The sequence below is a fragment of the Lissotriton helveticus genome (genome assembly GCF_964261635.1).
Source record: "Lissotriton helveticus chromosome 1_1 unlocalized genomic scaffold, aLisHel1.1 SUPER_1_unloc_3, whole genome shotgun sequence".
Lineage (NCBI taxonomy): Eukaryota > Metazoa > Chordata > Amphibia > Caudata > Salamandridae > Lissotriton > Lissotriton helveticus.
Window position 1 is genome coordinate 4,589,068 of NW_027611670.1, and position 18,619 is coordinate 4,607,686.

General features: G+C 51.0%; 1 protein-coding gene across 1 annotated transcript in view; it reads left to right on the plus strand.

Annotated features, from left to right (window-relative positions):
- Nucleotides 1-18,619, plus strand: part of LOC144805849 (lymphocyte antigen 6E-like) — a 52,602-nt gene that overhangs the window by 31,824 nt on the left and 2,159 nt on the right. The window contains exon 3 of the mRNA XM_078672328.1: nucleotides 13,855-14,046. Coding sequence (XP_078528454.1) covers nucleotides 13,855-14,045 — 191 coding nt within the window. The 3' untranslated portion in view covers nucleotide 14,046. The remainder of the gene's footprint in view (nucleotides 1-13,854; nucleotides 14,047-18,619) is intronic.

An 18,619-nucleotide genomic window follows, 5' to 3' on the forward strand; every position in this document is an offset into this window, starting at 1 on the left:
GGGTGCTCGGGGGTCTGGTCAAAGGCGGACGATCTCCGTCAGGCGGGGCGCAGCACAGGAGCCCTCAGCACAGACTGTACCGAGGGGGGTCCCTTCAAGATGCGGCGCGGCCTCTCCTGGGACGAAAGGGCAAAGCGGGGCGGCCGGGTGCACTGTCACGCACGGGCGGCCATCCAGGCTGTAGGCTGCTCTCGAGTCCTGGATTCCGGCGGGAGGGGCAAAGAGGCACTCTGGCACTCCAGTAGCAGGCGGGGGCAGAGGAGCGGCCGGCCTTAGTCCGGGGGCAGAGAGCGAGTCTAAACAGAGCGAGGCTCTCACGGGCAAGAGGGCAGGCAGGCTCCCGGGTACCACGGCCCTAGGAGGGGGCGAGAGGGCACAGACTTCACCTCTGGCGGGAGGAAATACTCGGCCTCAGATGTCAGACGAGCCAAAGCACAGGAGAACCCACTGGTCCTGGGGTTCATATCAGGGGGCAAGCTCAATCAAGCCAGACAGCAGATACACATGCTAGCAGAGGCGGGCTGAAATGGTTAGGCAAGCAAATGCTAGCTTTCTAAAAGTAGCATTTGCAAACACAGGATATTAGAATAATAAAATACTTATTTTAGTAAAGTTTATTTTGAGTTCAGGCATACTAACCTTGACTTTCTACCATGTTCCCTGAGCCTGCTGGGATTATAGAGTGTAATAATACCAGCAGCCCATCTTGGCCTAAGAGAACAGGTAGCCTTACAATAGTGAAAAACGAATTTGGCTGTAATTCAATCAATCAATCAGAGCATTTATATAGCGCACTACTCACCCGGAGGGTCTCAAGGCGCTGGGGGGAGGGGGTCCGCTACTGCTCAAACAGCCAGGTCTTGAGCTGCTTCCTGAAGGCGAGGTGGTCCTGGGTCAGGCGGAGGTGGGTCGGAAGGGAGTTCCAAGTCTTGGCGGCCAGGTAGGAGAAGGACCTTCCTCCTGTGTTGGCTCTTCGGATGCGGGGGACGGCGGCGAGGGCGTGGCTGGTCGATCGAAGCTGGCGTTTGGGAGCGTAGAAGTTGAGGCGGCTGTTGAGGTATCCTGGTCCTTGGTTGTGTAGGGCTTTGTGTGCGTGGGTGAGGAGCCGGAAGGTGATTCTCTTGTTGACCGGGAGCCAGTGCAGGTCTCTCAGGTGTCCGGAGATGTGGCTGCGGCGGGGGATGTCCAGGATGAGTCGTGCTGAGGTGTTCTGGATCCGCTGGAGTCTCTTCTGGAGTTTGGCGGTGGTTCCGGCGTAGAGGGAGTTGCCGTAGTCCAGACGGCTGGTGACGAGGGCCTGGGTGACCGTCTTCCTGGTCTCGGTGGGGATCCATCGGAAGATCTTACGTAGCATGCGCAGGATGTTGAAGCACGACGAGGAGACGGCGTTGACTTGTCTGGTCATGGAGAGGGAGGAGTCCAGGATGAAGCCCAGGTTGCGTGCGTGGTCTGTTGGTTTGTGTGCGCTGCCCAGGGCGGGGGGCCACCAGGAGTCGTCCCAGCTGGAGGGTGAGGATCCCAGGATGAGGACTTCCGTCTTGTCCGAGTTCAGTTTCAGGCGGCTGTTCGACATATATTTGGCTACGTCTGTCATCCCTTCACGCAGGTTGGCTCTGGCGGTGGCGGGGTCGTTAGTGAGGGAGAGGATCAGCTGGGTGTCGTCGGCGTAGGAGATGATGTTCAGGTTGTGCTGGCGTGCGATGGCTGCGAGGGGGCTCATGTAGACGTTGAAGAGGGTTGGGCTGAGCGAGGAGCCTTGAGGAACGCCGCAGATTACTTCGGTGGCCTCCGATCTGAACGGGGGGAGGCGGACTCTCTGTGTCCTTCCGGCGAGGAAGGAGGTGATCCACTCCAGTGTCTTCTCCTGGATTCACTATTAGTACATGCCACATACATCAGAGTATGTCCTACCTTACACTTACAATGCACCCTGCCCTTGGGCCTACCATAGGGGTGACTAATATGAAGCAAAGGGAAGGCTTAGAGGCTGGCAAGTGTGTGTACTTGCCCAGTCAGCATGACAGTACCAGACTGCACGCAGGTTCTGCAATGGCAGACCCTAGACACATTTTAAAAGGCTGCTTCTGTGGGTGGCGCAACCAGCGCTGCAGGCCCACTAGCAGTATTGGCATTCACCAGCACTGGAACTCCTGGTGCATTCTACTGGGGACTGACAGTGAATTCAAAGTACTAAGCATGAACATCAATCACATTTATACTTTACATTGGGAGCACTTGCACTGCGGCACAGATTGGCCGTGGCGCAGTGCCCTGAGCAGTGGACACCAGCAAAAACATCTGAGGCACATCAGCAAAAAGTGGAAGGGAAACTCACGCCAAGGTGCCAGGTCTAACAGCCTGTTTTTGCATAAGTACATATGTGTGCATATGAGTGCCTGTGTGTTCCTGAAAATATCAATGCACATCTGTTTCTATGTGCCAGAATTTCTGTATGTATTTGCATGTTTGTTTGTGTGTGCTGCAAATTGATATATTTGTATGTACTAGCATACGTGAAAACATTATGCTTGCATGTCACTTTCCTAGAGGTTGAGTAGCAATGGGCTACTCGAAGCCTCCATCTCTTCTCTGTGCTCGATGTACAGCAGCAATGGGCTCCTTGAAGCCTCCATCTCTTCTCTGTGCTCGATGTACAGCAGCAATGGGCTCCTCAAAGCCTCCATCTCGTCTCTGTGCTAGATGTACAGCAGCAATGGGCTCCTCAAAGCCTCCATCTCTTCTCTGTGCTAGATGCACAGCACAGTGGGTGCCTTGATGCCTCCATCTCTTCTCTGTGCTAGATGTACAGCAGCACCGGGCTCATTGAAGCCTCCATCTCTTCTCTGTGCTAGATGGACAGCAGCACCGGGCTCATTGAAGCCTCCATCTCTTCTCTGTGCTAGATGTAAAGCAGCAATGGGCTCCTCGAAGCCTCCATCTCTTCTCTGTGCTGGATGTGCAGCAGCAATGGGCTCCTCAAAGCCACCATCTCTTCTCTGTGCTAGATGGACAGCAGCAATAGGCTCCGCGAAGCCTCCATCTCTTCTCTGTGCTAGATGTACAGCAGCAATGGGCTCCTCGAAGCCTCCATCTCTTCTCTCTGCTAGATGTACAGCAGCAATGGGCTCCTTGAAGCCTCCATTTCTTCTCTGTGCTAGATGTACAGCAGCAATGGGCTCCTTGAAGCCACCATCTCTTCTCTGTGCTAGATGGACAGCAGCAATGGTCTCCCCTGAAGCCTCCATCTCTTCTCTATGCTAGATGTACAGCAGCAATGGGCTCCTCGAAGCCTCCATCGCTTCTCTGTGCTAGATGAACAGCAGCAATGGGCTCCTCGAAGCCTCCATCTCTTCACTGTGCTAGATGTACAGCAGCATTGGGCTCCTCGAAGCCTCCATCTCTTCACTGTGCTAGATGTGCAGCAACAATGGGCTTCTCGAAGCCTCCATCTCTTCTCTGTGCTAGATGTACAGCAGCATTGGGCTCCTCGAAGCCTCCATCTCTTCACTGTGCTAGATGTGCAGCAACAATGGGCTCCTCGAAGCCTCCATCTCTTCTCTGTGCTCGATGTACAGCAGCAATGGGCTCCTTGAAGCCACCATCTCTTCTGTGTACTAGACTGACAGCAGCAATGGGCTCCACGAAGCCTCCATCTCTTCTCTCTGCTAGACGTACAGCAGCAATGGGCTCCTCGAAGCCTCCATCTATTCTGTCCTAGATGTACAGCAGCAATGGGCTCCTCAAAGCCTCCATCTCTTCACTGTGCTAGATGTACAGCAGCAATGGGCTCCTTGAAGCCTCCATCTCTTCACTGTGCTAGATGTACAGCAGTAATGGGCTCCTTGAAGCCTCCATCTCTTCTCTGTGCTGGATGTACAGCAGCAATGGGCTCCTTGAAGCCTCCATCTCCTCTCTCTGCTAGATGTACAGTAGCCATGGGCTCCTCGAAGCCTCCATCTCTTCTCTGTGCTGGATGTACAGCAGCAATGGGCTCCTTGAAGCCTCCATCTCTTCTCTGTGCTAGATGTACAGCAGCAATGGGCTCCTCGAAGACTCCATCTTGTCTCTGTGCTAGAGGTACAGCAGCAATGGGCTCCTCGAAGCCTCCATCTCTTCTCTCTGCTAGATGTACAGCAGCAATGGGCTCCTCGAAGCCTCCATCTTGTCTCTGTGCTAGAGGTACAGCAGCAATAGGCTCCTCGAAGCCTCCATCTCTTCTCTGTCCTAGATGTACAGCAGCAATGGGCTCCTCGAAGCCTCCATCTCTTCTCAGTGCCCGATATACAGCAGCAATGGACTCCTCGAAGCCTCCATCTCTTCTCTGTGCTAGATGTACAGCAGCAATGGGCTCCTCGAAGCCTCCATCTCTTCTCTGTGCTAGATGTACAGCAGCAATGGGCACCTCGAAGCCTTAATCTCTTCTCTCGGCTTGATGTACAGCAGCGATGGTCTCCTCGATGCCTCCATCTCTTCTCTGTGCTAGATGTACAGCAGCAATGGGCTCCTCGAAGCCTCCATCTCTTCTCTGTGCTAGATGTACAGCAGCAATGGGCTCCTCAAAGCCTCCATCTCTTCTCTGTGCTGGATGTACAGCAGCAATGGGCTCCTTGAAGCCTCCATCTCTTCTCTGTGCTGGATGTACAGCAGCAATGGGCTCCTTGAAGCCTCCATCTCCTCTCTCTGCTAGATGTACAGTAGCAATGGGCTCCACGAAGCCTCCATCTCTTCTCTGTGCTGGATGTACAGCAGCAATGGGCTCCTTGAAGCTTCCATCTCTTCTCTGTGCTAGATGTACAGCAGCAATGGGCTCCTCGAAGCCTCTATCTCTTCTCTGTGCTAGATGTACAGCAGCAATGGGCCCCTCGATGCCTCCATCTCTTCTCTGTGCTAGATGTACAGCAGCAATGGGCTCCTCGAAGCCTCCATCTCTTCTCTGTGCTAGATGTACAGCAGCAATGGGCTCCTCGAAGCCTCCATCTATTCTCTGTGCTAGATGTACAGCAGCAATGGGCTCCTCGAAGCCTCCATCTCTTCTCTGTGCTAGATGTACAGCAGCAATGGGCTCCTCGAAGCCTCCATCTCTTCTCTGTGCTAGATGTACAGCAGCAATGGGCTCTTCGATGCCTCCATCTCTTCTCTCCGCTAGATGTACAGCAGCAATGGACTCCTCAAAGCCTCCATCTCTTCTCTGTGCTAGATGTACAGCAGCAATGGGCTCCTCGAAGCCTCCATCTCTTCTCTGTGCTAGATGTACAGCAGCAATGGGCTCTTCGAAGCCTGCATCTCTTCTCTGTGCTAGATGGACAGGAGCAATGGTCTCCTCGAAGTCTCCATCTCTTCTCTGTGCTAGATGTACAGCAGCAATGGTCTCCTCGAAGTCTCCATCTCTTCTCTGTGCTAGATGTACAGCAGCAATGGTCTCCTCGAAGCCTCCATCTCTACTCTGTGCCAGATGGACAGCAGCAATGGGCTCCTCAAAGCCTCCATCTCGTCTGTGTGCTAGATGTACAGCAGCAATGGGCTCCTTGAAGCCTCCATGTCTTCTCTGTGCTAGATGTACAGCAGCAATGGGCTCCACGAAGCCTCCATCTCTTCTCTCTGCTAGACGTACAGCAGCAATGGGCTCCTCGAAGCCTCCATCTATTCTGTCCTAGATGTACAGCAGCAATGGGCTCCTCAAAGCCTCCATCTCTTCACTGTGCTAGATGTACAGCAGCAATGGGCTCCTTGAAGCCTCCATCTCTTCACTGTGCTAGATGTACAGCAGTAATGGGCTCCTTGAAGCCTCCATCTCTTCTCTGTGCTGGATGTACAGCAGCAATGGGCTCCTTGAAGCCTCCATCTCCTCTCTCTGCTAGATGTACAGTAGCCATGGGCTCCTCGAAGCCTCCATCTCTTCTCTGTGCTAGATGTACAGCAGCAATGGGCTCCTCGAAGCCTCCATCTCTTCTCTGTGCTAGATGTACAGCAGCAATGGGCTCCTGGAAGCTTCCATCTCTTCTCTCGGCTTGATGTACAGCAGCGATGGTCTTCTCGAAGCCTCCATCTCTTCTCTGTGCTAGATGTACAGCAGCAATGGACTTCTCGAAGCCTCCATCTCTTCTCTGTGCTAGATGTACAGCAGCAATGGACTCCTCGAAGCCTCCATCTCTTCTCTGTGCTAGATGTACAGCAGCAATGGGCTCCTCGAAGCCTCCATCTCTTCTCTGTGCTAGATGTACAGCAGCAATGGGCTCCTCGAACCCTCCATCTCTTCTCTGTGCTAGATGAACAGCAGCAATGGGCTCCTCAAAGCCTCCATCTCTTCTCTGTGCTAGACGGACAGCAGCAATGGGCTCCTCGAAGCCTCCATCTCTTCTCTGTGCTCGATGTACAGCAGCAATGGGCTCCTTGAAGCCTCTATCTCTTCTCTGTGCTTGATGTGTGGGATCCTCGAAGCTTCCATCTCTTCTCTGTGCTAGATGGACAGCAGGAATGGGCTCCTCGAAGCCTCCATCTCTTCTCTGTGCTAGACGGACAGCAGCAATGGGCTCCTCGAAGCCTCCATCTCTTCTCTGTGCTAGATGTACAGCAGCAATGGGCTCCTCCAAAGCCTCCATCTCTTCTCTGTGCTAGATGTACAGCAGCAATGGTCTCCCCTGAAGCCTCCATCTCTTCTCTTTGCTAGATGTACAGCAGCAATGGGCTCCTCGAAGCCTCCATCTCTTCTCTGTGCTAGATGAACAGCAGCATTGGGCTCCTCGAAGCCTCCATCTCTTCACTGTGCTAGATGTACAGCAGCAATGGGCTCCTTGAAGCCTCCATCTCTTCTCTGTGCTAGATGTACAGCAGCAATGGGCTCCTTGAAGCCTCCATCTCTTCTGTGTACTAGACTGACAGCAGCAATGGGCTCCTCAAAGCCTCCATCTCTTCACTGTGCTAGATGTACAGCAGCAATGGGCTCCTTGAAGCCTCCATCTCTTCTCTGTGCTAGATGTACAGCAGCAATGGGCTCCTTGAAGCCTCCATCTCTTCTGTGTACTAGACTGACAGCAGCAATGGGCTCCTCAAAGCCTCCATCTCTTCACTGTGCTAGATGTACAGCAGCAATGGGCTCCTCAAAGCCTCCATCTCTTCACTGTGCTAGATGTACAGCAGCAATGGGCTCCTCAAAGCCTCCATCTCTTCACTGTGCTAGATGTACAGCAGCAATGGGCTACTCGAAGCCTCCATCTCTTCTCTCTGCTAGATGTACAGCAGCAATTGGCTCCTTGAAGCCTCCATTTCTTCTCTGTGCTAGATGTACAGCAGCAATTGGCTCCTTGAAGCCTCCATCTCTTCTCTGTGCTAGATGTACAGCAGCAATGGGCCCCTCGATGCCTCCGTCTATTCTCTGTGCTCGATGTACAGCAGCAATGGGCTCCTCGTAGCCTCCATCTCTTCTCTGTGCTAGATGTACAATAGCAATGGACTCCACAAAGCCTCCATCTCTTCTCTGTGCTCGATGTACAGCAGCAATGGGCTCCTTGAAGCCTCCATCTCTTCTCTGTGATAGATGTACAGCAGCAAGGGGCTCCTCGAAGCCTCCATCTTTTCTCTGTGCTCGATGTAAAGCAGCAATGGGATCCTCGAAGCCCCCATCTCTTCTCTGTGCTAGATGTACAGCAGCAATGGGCTCCTCGAAGCCTCCATCTCTTCGCTAGATGGACAGCAGCAATGGGCTTCTCGAAGCCTCCATCTCTTCTCTGTGCTCTGTGTGGGCTCCTCGAAGCCTCCATCTCTTCTCTGTGCTAGATGTACAGCAGAATGGGCTTCTCGAAGCCTCCATCTCTTCTCTGTGCTCTGTGTGGGCTCCTCGAAGCCTCCATCTCTTCTCTGTGCTAGATGGACAGCAGCAATGGGCTCCTTGAAGCCTCCATCTCCTCTCTCTGCTAGATGTACAGCAGCAATGGGCTCCTCGAAGCCTCCATCTCTTCGCTAGATGGACAGCAGCAATGGGCTTCTCGAAGCCTCCATCTCTTCTCTGTGCTCTGTGTGGGCTCCTCGAAGCCTCCATCTCTTCTCTGTGCTAGATGTACAGCAGCAATGGGCACCTCGAAGCCTTAATCTCTTCTCTCGGCTTGATGTACAGCAGCGATGGTCTCCTCGATGCCTCCATCTCTTCTCTGTGCTAGATGTACAGCAGCAATGGGCTCCTCGAAGCCTCCATCTCTTCTCTGTGCTAGATGTACAGCAGCAATGGGCTCCTCAAAGCCTCCATCTCTTCTCTGTGCTGGATGTACAGCAGCAATGGGCTCCTTGAAGCCTCCATCTCTTCTCTGTGCTGGATGTACAGCAGCAATGGGCTCCTTGAAGCCTCCATCTCCTCTCTCTGCTAGATGTACAGTAGCAATGGGCTCCACGAAGCCTCCATCTCTTCTCTGTGCTGGATGTACAGCAGCAATGGGCTCCTTGAAGCTTCCATCTCTTCTCTGTGCTAGATGTACAGCAGCAATGGGCTCCTCGAAGCCTCTATCTCTTCTCTGTGCTAGATGTACAGCAGCAATGGGCCCCTCGATGCCTCCATCTCTTCTCTGTGCTAGATGTACAGCAGCAATGGGCTCCTCGAAGCCTCCATCTCTTCTCTGTGCTAGATGTAAAGCAGCAATGGGCTCCTCGAAGCCTCCATCTATTCTCTGTGCTAGATGTACAGCAGCAATGGGCTCCTCGAAGCCTCCATCTCTTCTCTGTGCTAGATGTACAGCAGCAATGGGCTCCTCGAAGCCTCCATCTCTTCTCTGTGCTAGATGTACAGCAGCAATGGGCTCTTCGATGCCTCCATCTCTTCTCTCCGCTAGATGTACAGCAGCAATGGACTCCTCAAAGCCTCCATCTCTTCTCTGTGCTAGATGTACAGCAGCAATGGGCTCCTCGAAGCCTCCATCTCTTCTCTGTGCTAGATGTACAGCAGCAATGGGCTCTTCGAAGCCTGCATCTCTTCTCTGTGCTAGATGGACAGGAGCAATGGTCTCCTCGAAGTCTCCATCTCTTCTCTGTGCTAGATGTACAGCAGCAATGGTCTCCTCGAAGTCTCCATCTCTTCTCTGTGCTAGATGTACAGCAGCAATGGTCTCCTCGAAGCCTCCATCTCTACTCTGTGCCAGATGGACAGCAGCAATGGGCTCCTCAAAGCCTCCATCTCGTCTGTGTGCTAGATGTACAGCAGCAATGGGCTCCTTGAAGCCTCCATGTCTTCTCTGTGCTAGATGTACAGCAGCAATGGGCTCCACGAAGCCTCCATCTCTTCTCTCTGCTAGACGTACAGCAGCAATGGGCTCCTCGAAGCCTCCATCTATTCTGTCCTAGATGTACAGCAGCAATGGGCTCCTCAAAGCCTCCATCTCTTCACTGTGCTAGATGTACAGCAGCAATGGGCTCCTTGAAGCCTCCATCTCTTCACTGTGCTAGATGTACAGCAGTAATGGGCTCCTTGAAGCCTCCATCTCTTCTCTGTGCTGGATGTACAGCAGCAATGGGCTCCTTGAAGCCTCCATCTCCTCTCTCTGCTAGATGTACAGTAGCCATGGGCTCCTCGAAGCCTCCATCTCTTCTCTGTGCTAGATGTACAGCAGCAATGGGCTCCTCGAAGCCTCCATCTCTTCTCTGTGCTAGATGTACAGCAGCAATGGGCTCCTGGAAGCTTCCATCTCTTCTCTCGGCTTGATGTACAGCAGCGATGGTCTTCTCGAAGCCTCCATCTCTTCTCTGTGCTAGATGTACAGCAGCAATGGACTTCTCGAAGCCTCCATCTCTTCTCTGTGCTAGATGTACAGCAGCAATGGACTCCTCGAAGCCTCCATCTCTTCTCTGTGCTAGATGTACAGCAGCAATGGGCTCCTCGAAGCCTCCATCTCTTCTCTGTGCTAGATGTACAGCAGCAATGGGCTCCTCGAACCCTCCATCTCTTCTCTGTGCTAGATGAACAGCAGCAATGGGCTCCTCAAAGCCTCCATCTCTTCTCTGTGCTAGACGGACAGCAGCAATGGGCTCCTCAAAGCCTCCATCTCTTCTCTGTGCTCGATGTACAGCAGCAATGGGCTCCTTGAAGCCTCTATCTCTTCTCTGTGCTTGATGTGTGGGATCCTCGAAGCTTCCATCTCTTCTCTGTGCTAGATGGACAGCAGGAATGGGCTCCTCGAAGCCTCCATCTCTTCTCTGTGCTAGACGGACAGCAGCAATGGGCTCCTCGAAGCCTCCATCTCTTCTCTGTGCTAGATGTACAGCAGCAATGGGCTCCTCCAAAGCCTCCATCTCTTCTCTGTGCTAGATGTACAGCAGCAATGGTCTCCCCTGAAGCCTCCATCTCTTCTCTTTGCTAGATGTACAGCAGCAATGGGCTCCTCGAAGCCTCCATCTCTTCTCTGTGCTAGATGAACAGCAGCATTGGGCTCCTCGAAGCCTCCATCTCTTCACTGTGCTAGATGTACAGCAGCAATGGGCTCCTTGAAGCCTCCATCTCTTCTCTGTGCTAGATGTACAGCAGCAATGGGCTCCTTGAAGCCTCCATCTCTTCTGTGTACTAGACTGACAGCAGCAATGGGCTCCTCAAAGCCTCCATCTCTTCACTGTGCTAGATGTACAGCAGCAATGGGCTCCTTGAAGCCTCCATCTCTTCTCTGTGCTAGATGTACAGCAGCAATGGGCTCCTTGAAGCCTCCATCTCTTCTGTGTACTAGACTGACAGCAGCAATGGGCTCCTCAAAGCCTCCATCTCTTCACTGTGCTAGATGTACAGCAGCAATGGGCTCCTCAAAGCCTCCATCTCTTCACTGTGCTAGATGTACAGCAGCAATGGGCTCCTCAAAGCCTCCATCTCTTCACTGTGCTAGATGTACAGCAGCAATGGGCTACTCGAAGCCTCCATCTCTTCTCTCTGCTAGATGTACAGCAGCAATTGGCTCCTTGAAGCCTCCATTTCTTCTCTGTGCTAGATGTACAGCAGCAATTGGCTCCTTGAAGCCTCCATCTCTTCTCTGTGCTAGATGTACAGCAGCAATGGGCCCCTCGATGCCTCCGTCTATTCTCTGTGCTCGATGTACAGCAGCAATGGGCTCCTCGTAGCCTCCATCTCTTCTCTGTGCTAGATGTACAATAGCAATGGACTCCACAAAGCCTCCATCTCTTCTCTGTGCTCGATGTACAGCAGCAATGGGCTCCTTGAAGCCTCCATCTCTTCTCTGTGATAGATGTACAGCAGCAAGGGGCTCCTCGAAGCCTCCATCTTTTCTCTGTGCTCGATGTAAAGCAGCAATGGGATCCTCGAAGCCCCCATCTCTTCTCTGTGCTAGATGTACAGCAGCAATGGGCTCCTCGAAGCCTCCATCTCTTCGCTAGATGGACAGCAGCAATGGGCTTCTCGAAGCCTCCATCTCTTCTCTGTGCTCTGTGTGGGCTCCTCGAAGCCTCCATCTCTTCTCTGTGCTAGATGTACAGCAGAATGGGCTTCTCGAAGCCTCCATCTCTTCTCTGTGCTCTGTGTGGGCTCCTCGAAGCCTCCATCTCTTCTCTGTGCTAGATGGACAGCAGCAATGGGCTCCTTGAAGCCTCCATCTCCTCTCTCTGCTAGATGTACAGCAGCAATGGGCTCCTCGAAGCCTCCATCTCTTCGCTAGATGGACAGCAGCAATGGGCTTCTCGAAGCCTCCATCTCTTCTCTGTGCTCTGTGTGGGCTCCTCGAAGCCTCCATCTCTTCTCTGTGCTAGATGTACAGCAGAATGGGCTTCTCGAAGCCTCCATCTCTTCTCTGTGCTCTGTGTGGGCTCCTCGAAGCCTCCATCTCTTCTCTGTGCTAGATGGACAGCAGCAATGGGCTCCTTGAAGCCTCCATCTCCTCTCTCTGCTAGATGTACAGCAGCAATGGGCTTCTTGAAGCCTCCATCTCTTCTCTGTGCTCGATGTGTGGGCTCCTCGAAGATTCCATCTCTTCTGTCTGCTAGATGTACAGCAGCAATGGGCTCCTCGAAGCCTCCATCTCTTCTCTGTGCTAGATGTACAGCAGCAATGGGCTCCTCGAAGCCTCCATCTCTTCTCTGTGCTAGACGGACAGCAGCAATGGGCTCCTCGAAGCCTCCATCTCTTCTCTGTGCTAGACGGACAGCAGCAATGGGCTCCTCGAAGCCTCCATCTCTTCTCTGTGCTAGATGTACAGCAGCACCGTGCTTCTCTGAAGCCTCCATCTCTTCTCTGTGCTAGATGAACAGCAGCAATGGGCTCCGCGAAGCTTCCATCTCTTCTCTCTGCTAGATGTACAGCAGCAATGGGCTCCTCGAAGCCTCCATCTCTTCTCTCAGCTAGATGTACAGCAGCAATGGGCTCCTCGAAGCCTCCATCTCTTCTCTGTGCTAGATGGACATCAGCAATGGGCTCCGCGAAGCCTCCATCTCTTCTCTCGGCTTGATGTACAGCAGCGATGGTCTCCTCGAAGCCTCCATCTCTTCTCTGTGCAAGATGTACAGCAGCGATGGGCTCCTCGAAGCCTCCATCTCTTCTCTGTGCTAGACGGACAGCAGCAATGGGCTCCTCGAAGCCTCCATCTCTTCTCTATGCTAGACGGACAGCAGCAATGGGCTCCTCAAAGCCTCCATCTCTTCTCTGTGCTAGATGTACAGCAGCAATGGGCTCCTCGAAGCCTCCATCTCTTCTCTATGCTAGACGGACAGCAGCAATGGGCTCCTCAAAGCCTCCATCTCTTCTCTGTGCTAGATGTACAGCAGCAATGGGCTCCTCGAAGCCCCCATCTCTTCTCTATGCTAGATGGACAGCAGCAATCTGCTTCTCAAAGCCCCATCTCATCTATACTAGATGTACAACCAAACATATTTATTGTACAGTGTGACTTTGGAGAGTCTGCATTTATGAATGGATGGCCGACAGTAGACTAGAGCATTTTCAAAGCTGAGAGGTTTTCATTTTGTTTTGACAAATTTGGTGGCTGTTTGGAATATGTGGGAACGTATAATAGGGAGGAAATCCATAGTCAATGTAGGCTAGTGTATGGTGTGTGCATATGTTTGGGATGTCATATGTGTGCTAGTATTTTAGTGTCAATTTGTCTATGTGTAAGTTTGAATGGCAATCGTGAACATGGGTGTGTGTGATGGAAATTGTGTGCGATTATTATAATGTCTGTGCATACATCTAAATGTGATGACCATCCATGTGAACGTATGTGTAGGTGTGATGACGTGTGAGTATTTTAGTTTCTATATGTGCATACGTGTATATGTGAATGGCAATCAATGTGTAATTGGGTGTATGTGGCAACTTACCTTGCTACATTGCTTGAAAGCGAGAGAACATAAATGTGTCATATCTACTATGTTATTGCCAACTTTTGCTCTCCAACAGCGCTGGTGGATTGTGTGCTCTCTAGTGCCAATGTAGTCACCCTTGCACCATGGTGCAACGGTACATGCGTTACCTGAAGGATATTTTGGTGCTGAATGCAGCACAAAGGAATATGGAAGTAACAAGGGCACATAATGTTTTTGAAAAGCTTGGTTTGTGTGAATTACATGAATGGAACACCCATGCACCACCCATGCAATACCTACCCGACGCGGAGTAATGCAAGGCAGCGCTATGCTGTGGGTTGCGTCACTTTGTATTTACTGAACCATGCAAAGCAACATTGCATGGCTTGGCATATGCCCAGAAACATAATTTGTCAAAGGAAAGCCACAAAAGTGATACAACACCCATGTAAAATCTTAGTAAATGTGGGCCCTAGTGTTTATTGGAAGGACGAGGAGTGGTGTTCAGAAAGTATATGAATTGCACCAGAGCTCTTTGACTTGATTGTCCTTTCTGAATAACCTTTCTTTGTTTCTGTACAGACACCACAACTGTAAGCAAGAGCTGTGAAGCACTGTGCAGGGATGTCTCTGGAACTACTGGAGGGGTTGACAGTTCTTCTTACTGCTGCACTTCTGACCTGTGCAATGGAGAAAGCAGTGTGGGGTTCACCAGCACAGTGGTCTCCCTAGCAGCAGGTGTCGGATGGCTACTGCTCAGAGTCCGGCTATAAGGTAAGAAAGCATCAGTAAGACATGCCACCTTCGCTTTGTGTTCTGCTCCTTATGGAGTGGGGTTTAGACCCTCAAGACACTGAAGAGTGTCGGTGTATGAGCAGTAGGAAAGCTGGTCTTCATGGGCTCTGTGCTCACCTATGGATTCCACTTGTACTTGCTTTGCTCTAACAAACTGCACACATTTGTAGAACAGCTCTGTTTTTCATTAAAAAGGGTACTCAGTCAAGATCTCCATAGAGAACAGAGTGGGGCAAAGACTGATTGAAGGTAGTAGCTATTTCTCCTTCTTACTTCCTCTTTCTATGCGTGCTACATTCTACAGCATACACAGAATTAGAAAAATGTATCAGGTGATTGTTTTTGCACAGGAAGGTGCCCGAAAGAATCCTGCCTGTAAGACGGGTATCTTTGCACGATGGTACAAGGGTGCCTGCATTGGCACTCCGCTGCATTGAGTGCATCATCGCAGAGGGAGAGCAGGAATGAGCCACATCCGGTTGTCTTGCTGCATGACTTTTTAGTAAATCTGGCCCTTAGTGTGTGCTCCTCTCACCTCTACTGTATCCGAAGCCACTAACCAGCCACACCTCCTCCCTGGCAAGCTCCCAGTGTACTGGCCTGACAGAGGTTTGAGGGCAGCAGAGAACAGGGCACTGTGATCCTGCTGGACGCCATCTTGAATGTGAAATGGAAGGTCAGATAAAGACCTATCTATAGCAGCCACGACCACTGTAAACAACCCCACTGCAACCTATCTGCCCCGCTACATCTCATCGCTATCAAGTACTGAAAATCTCAAGCTCCTCTCTACAGAGTCTATGGGTCATATTTATACTTATTTAACAAACGCTAGGATTCCCATCACGCAGTAGGCTGTAGTGCAGATGTAATTCAAAAGAAAAGGTATCCACCACATTTGGGATGTAGCGACTAGTGCACTAAAGTCGAATTAAAGCCCTCAATCCTTTGCTGTTGCTGCCTGGTAGTTTTGGATTACTGAACGCAGTGGCCCAGGTTGATCAAACGTTTACGCAATTCACCACTACATGAAAGGGAGAGGGCAGGAATGCGCCATATTTAACATTATATGGCACATCCCTGTCCTCGCCTTGCGCTCCTTTAACATTATATGGCTTTTTCCTGTTCTTTCCTTGTGCTGGCTGACAATGGGCAGCCTTGCACCAATGCAGGCTCGCTTGCACCATGGGTCAAGATTGCCTTTGTTGTAGGCAGGAATGTGTTTGTGCAGGAAGCGATACATGTATTTTCTTTTGTTTCTTGTAGAATATTCCCCCCGAAGAAGAGCTGCAACTCGAAATGCATTGGGGGGTGCCTTTTTTTATGTGTAAAAATGATGGATAATTGACCACTATTTCCATTGATGTCCTATAATCGATTGCTTTACTAATGGATGTTTTATCATATGACGTAATATGATTTAGTTACCGACCGAATTAAAGTTGCCATCAACTTGGAGAAAAAATGTATTTGTTTCTTCACCTTATTGAAATACAGCGACCGAGTCGCCTCAAGGAATGCTCGATCAGCCTTATACGGTGTAAGGTTCCCCTGAACATTATTTGTGCAGGAAGGGACAGCTGAGTGTAAGTTTGAGGGGGAGCACAATGTAAGGTATTGAGTTCAGCACTGTGTACAACCCAGTGTAACGTCTTGGGGACTGGCAAGTGTAAGGTTTTATGGATAGCTCAGAGTATGGTTTTAGGAGTAGCTCATAGTAAGGCCTTGGGGGCAGTTCACAGTAAGGTTTCAGAGACGACTCATATTAAGGTATTGTTAACAATGCAGCGTAAGGTCTTGGGACCACACGGTGTAAGGTCCTAGGAACAGTGGAGTGCATGTTCTTTGGGGCAGATGAGTGTAAGTTCTTGGGAGAAGCTCTGAGTAAGACCTCAGACAGATCAGACTAAGGTCTGGGGGACTGTGCATTGTAGATTCTGGAGACAGCACAGTATAGGGTATTGGGGGCAGTTCAGTGAAAGGTCTTGGGAACAGTTTAAAGTAAGATCTCAAGATACTGCTCACAATAAGGTCTGAACATTCCCTATTGGGATACCCCAGATTTCCAGATGGGGATAGTGTGAACTAATCTTGAAAAATTGATTGGGTCATTTTCTCCTTCTCTTGGTACTCATAAGGGAGTTCTCCCAGGGATCGTGTTACAGCTCGCCCTTTGACTGTTCAAAGCTATGGTCCTTTCTAAATTCAGCCGGTCAGATTACAATTTCATCTCAAAGCAGTTTGTTTTTTACTGGGCTCTCACTGTTTCAGTGGCTCAGTCACGTACAGGACTGCACTCACCTGCTTCACCATATGGGTGGAAGACTGATCTGCTGCTCTTCTGCCCTGCTGCTAGAGGGGCTAGTCTGCTGCCATAAGAAGTAATATTGAACTTGCTACCTTGAACACAGGACCACCAAAGTAACTCCAAGGGCTAGCTGGTTAGTGCCGGAAAGTTCCAATTTTGCATGGTTACTACAGGCTTTTTGCCTGATTTCTGATGCACTCTGACTGAATGTGCCCTGGGTCCTTGCTAATCCGGTTCCCATTCTTCGTTCCTAAAACTGTACCTTTGTTTCCACAATTGGCACACCTCTGGTACTTCAGCCACTTGTAAAATATACCAATGGTAGTAAGGGCCTTGTGACTAAAAAGGGTCTCTAATGGTAGCAGGGGCCTTGTGACTAGGAAGGGTCTCTAAGGGCTGCAGCATGTATTGTGCCACCCTCCGAGATCCCCCCCCCAAACATTTACATAATGCCATTGCAGACTGTGTATTTTGGTGCATCTAAAACTGAAGAGTCGCCATGGAACACATCCCAAAGCCCTGCCTGAGGCTTAAGTAAGTCACCAACCTAGCAGGCCTGACAGCCTTAAGGCAGGGTGCACTATACCACAGGAGAAGGTATAGATGCATGAGCAATATGCCTCTACAGTGTCTGTAATGATAAACTCCCAGCCCATGTTATCAATATGGCTTCACTGCAATTGCAATATCTGAGAATATGCTCCAACTCCACAGCTCCATGACGGCTTTACTGAATGCTGGAAAGTTTGGTATCAATATTCTCAGCATAATAAACCCACACTGATGCTGGTGTTGGATTTATTGTACAATGCATTCGGAGGGTACCTTTGAGATGCCTCCTGAAAATGACCACCTCTCTGTGTACCTGACTGGTCTGCACCAGCCTGCCACTTCCAGTCATGGCTCAGACCCCTGAGGAAGGAGCCTTGTGCTCTTGTGGGACAGAAACAAGCCTGCACTAGGTTGAGGTGCTTCAAACCTTTCCCCAAGCACCAACAGCATTCAAGGGCAGTGGGCCTCCAAGGCTTCCTTCCCTTTGTTATACTACCCAGGGCATCTCCAGCTAGTCGAGATGCCAGTCTCCCTGACCAAGCCCCACTTTTAATAGCCAGGTCAGCAGGAAAATTAGTAAGCAGGAGAGGTGTCCTCTTTCAGCCAAGACCACCCCTAAGGTGTCCCGAGGTGAAGTGACCCCCCCTCCTTATAAAATCCTCCATGTTGGATGGAAGGATTTAGGCAAAAGGATTAGGGAATGTCCTCTCCTCAAAGGGAGGGGATATACAAAGGATGCACTCACCCTAAAGGAAAGTAGCCCATTGGCTACTACCTGCCAGTGCCTGTATCGCTCCTAAATTGAGTGTTTAGGGACACCCCTGAAACTTGATGCTTGGCAACCTAAAGAAGGACTGAAGAGCTGTGCAGCACTAAAGACTGCAGACAACTGACTTGGCCATTCCCTACCGGCCTGTCTGCAGCCCTCAAAGAAACCTGCTTGAAGTGACTCATTGCAGGCCTAGCGACATCACTAACCCTTGGCGGACTTCCTTCCTGCCTTCTCTAAAGACCAGGCACTCCCAGGGACAGTGGCGCTGTCCACAAAGAAACCAACACTAAGGACTCCCTTGCCTTCTTTATCTGTGAGTCCTGCCCACACTGCACCTGACACCCATTGCCGGTGTCTGAGTGGCCTGCAGCCTCAACACAAAGCGTCTTCATGACTGAGACCGGCTCCGGTGAAGATTTTCCAACATCTTAAGGTACCCCTGCATCCTCAGCCCCCGACCTTGGGGATCCCTGGCGATGGTATCTGGGCATCCACTGAACTACAAACTTATCTGCACAGTTGTTGCTCACATTTGTCCAGACTCCTGATCCGAACCTGCAGCCTCTTTGTGAAACTGAGTACCTCAATCTGCTTGCATTGGGCAACCAACACTGTCCCTGCCCCTGTGCTGCTGTTTGTGTATGACTGGTGCTGCTATGTGGCCCACCCTGTGCTTTCTTAAACTCCCCCATGGTCTGTTCCCTGCAACCTTGGGTACCTGCAACCTGCACCTCCTTCTGTGCCCCAGTCTCCATTGACTAACATTCGGCCCAGTGACCGAACTCCACCTCTGCACCTGGCCGCCCCAATAGTCTCTGCATTTACCTGACCCTTACCCAGTGTTGGTCGAAGACCCCAAAGATGGGTTTTGGAAGTCGTGTATTTATCTGTTGAATTGTGTAGTTTGTTTCCTCCCATAG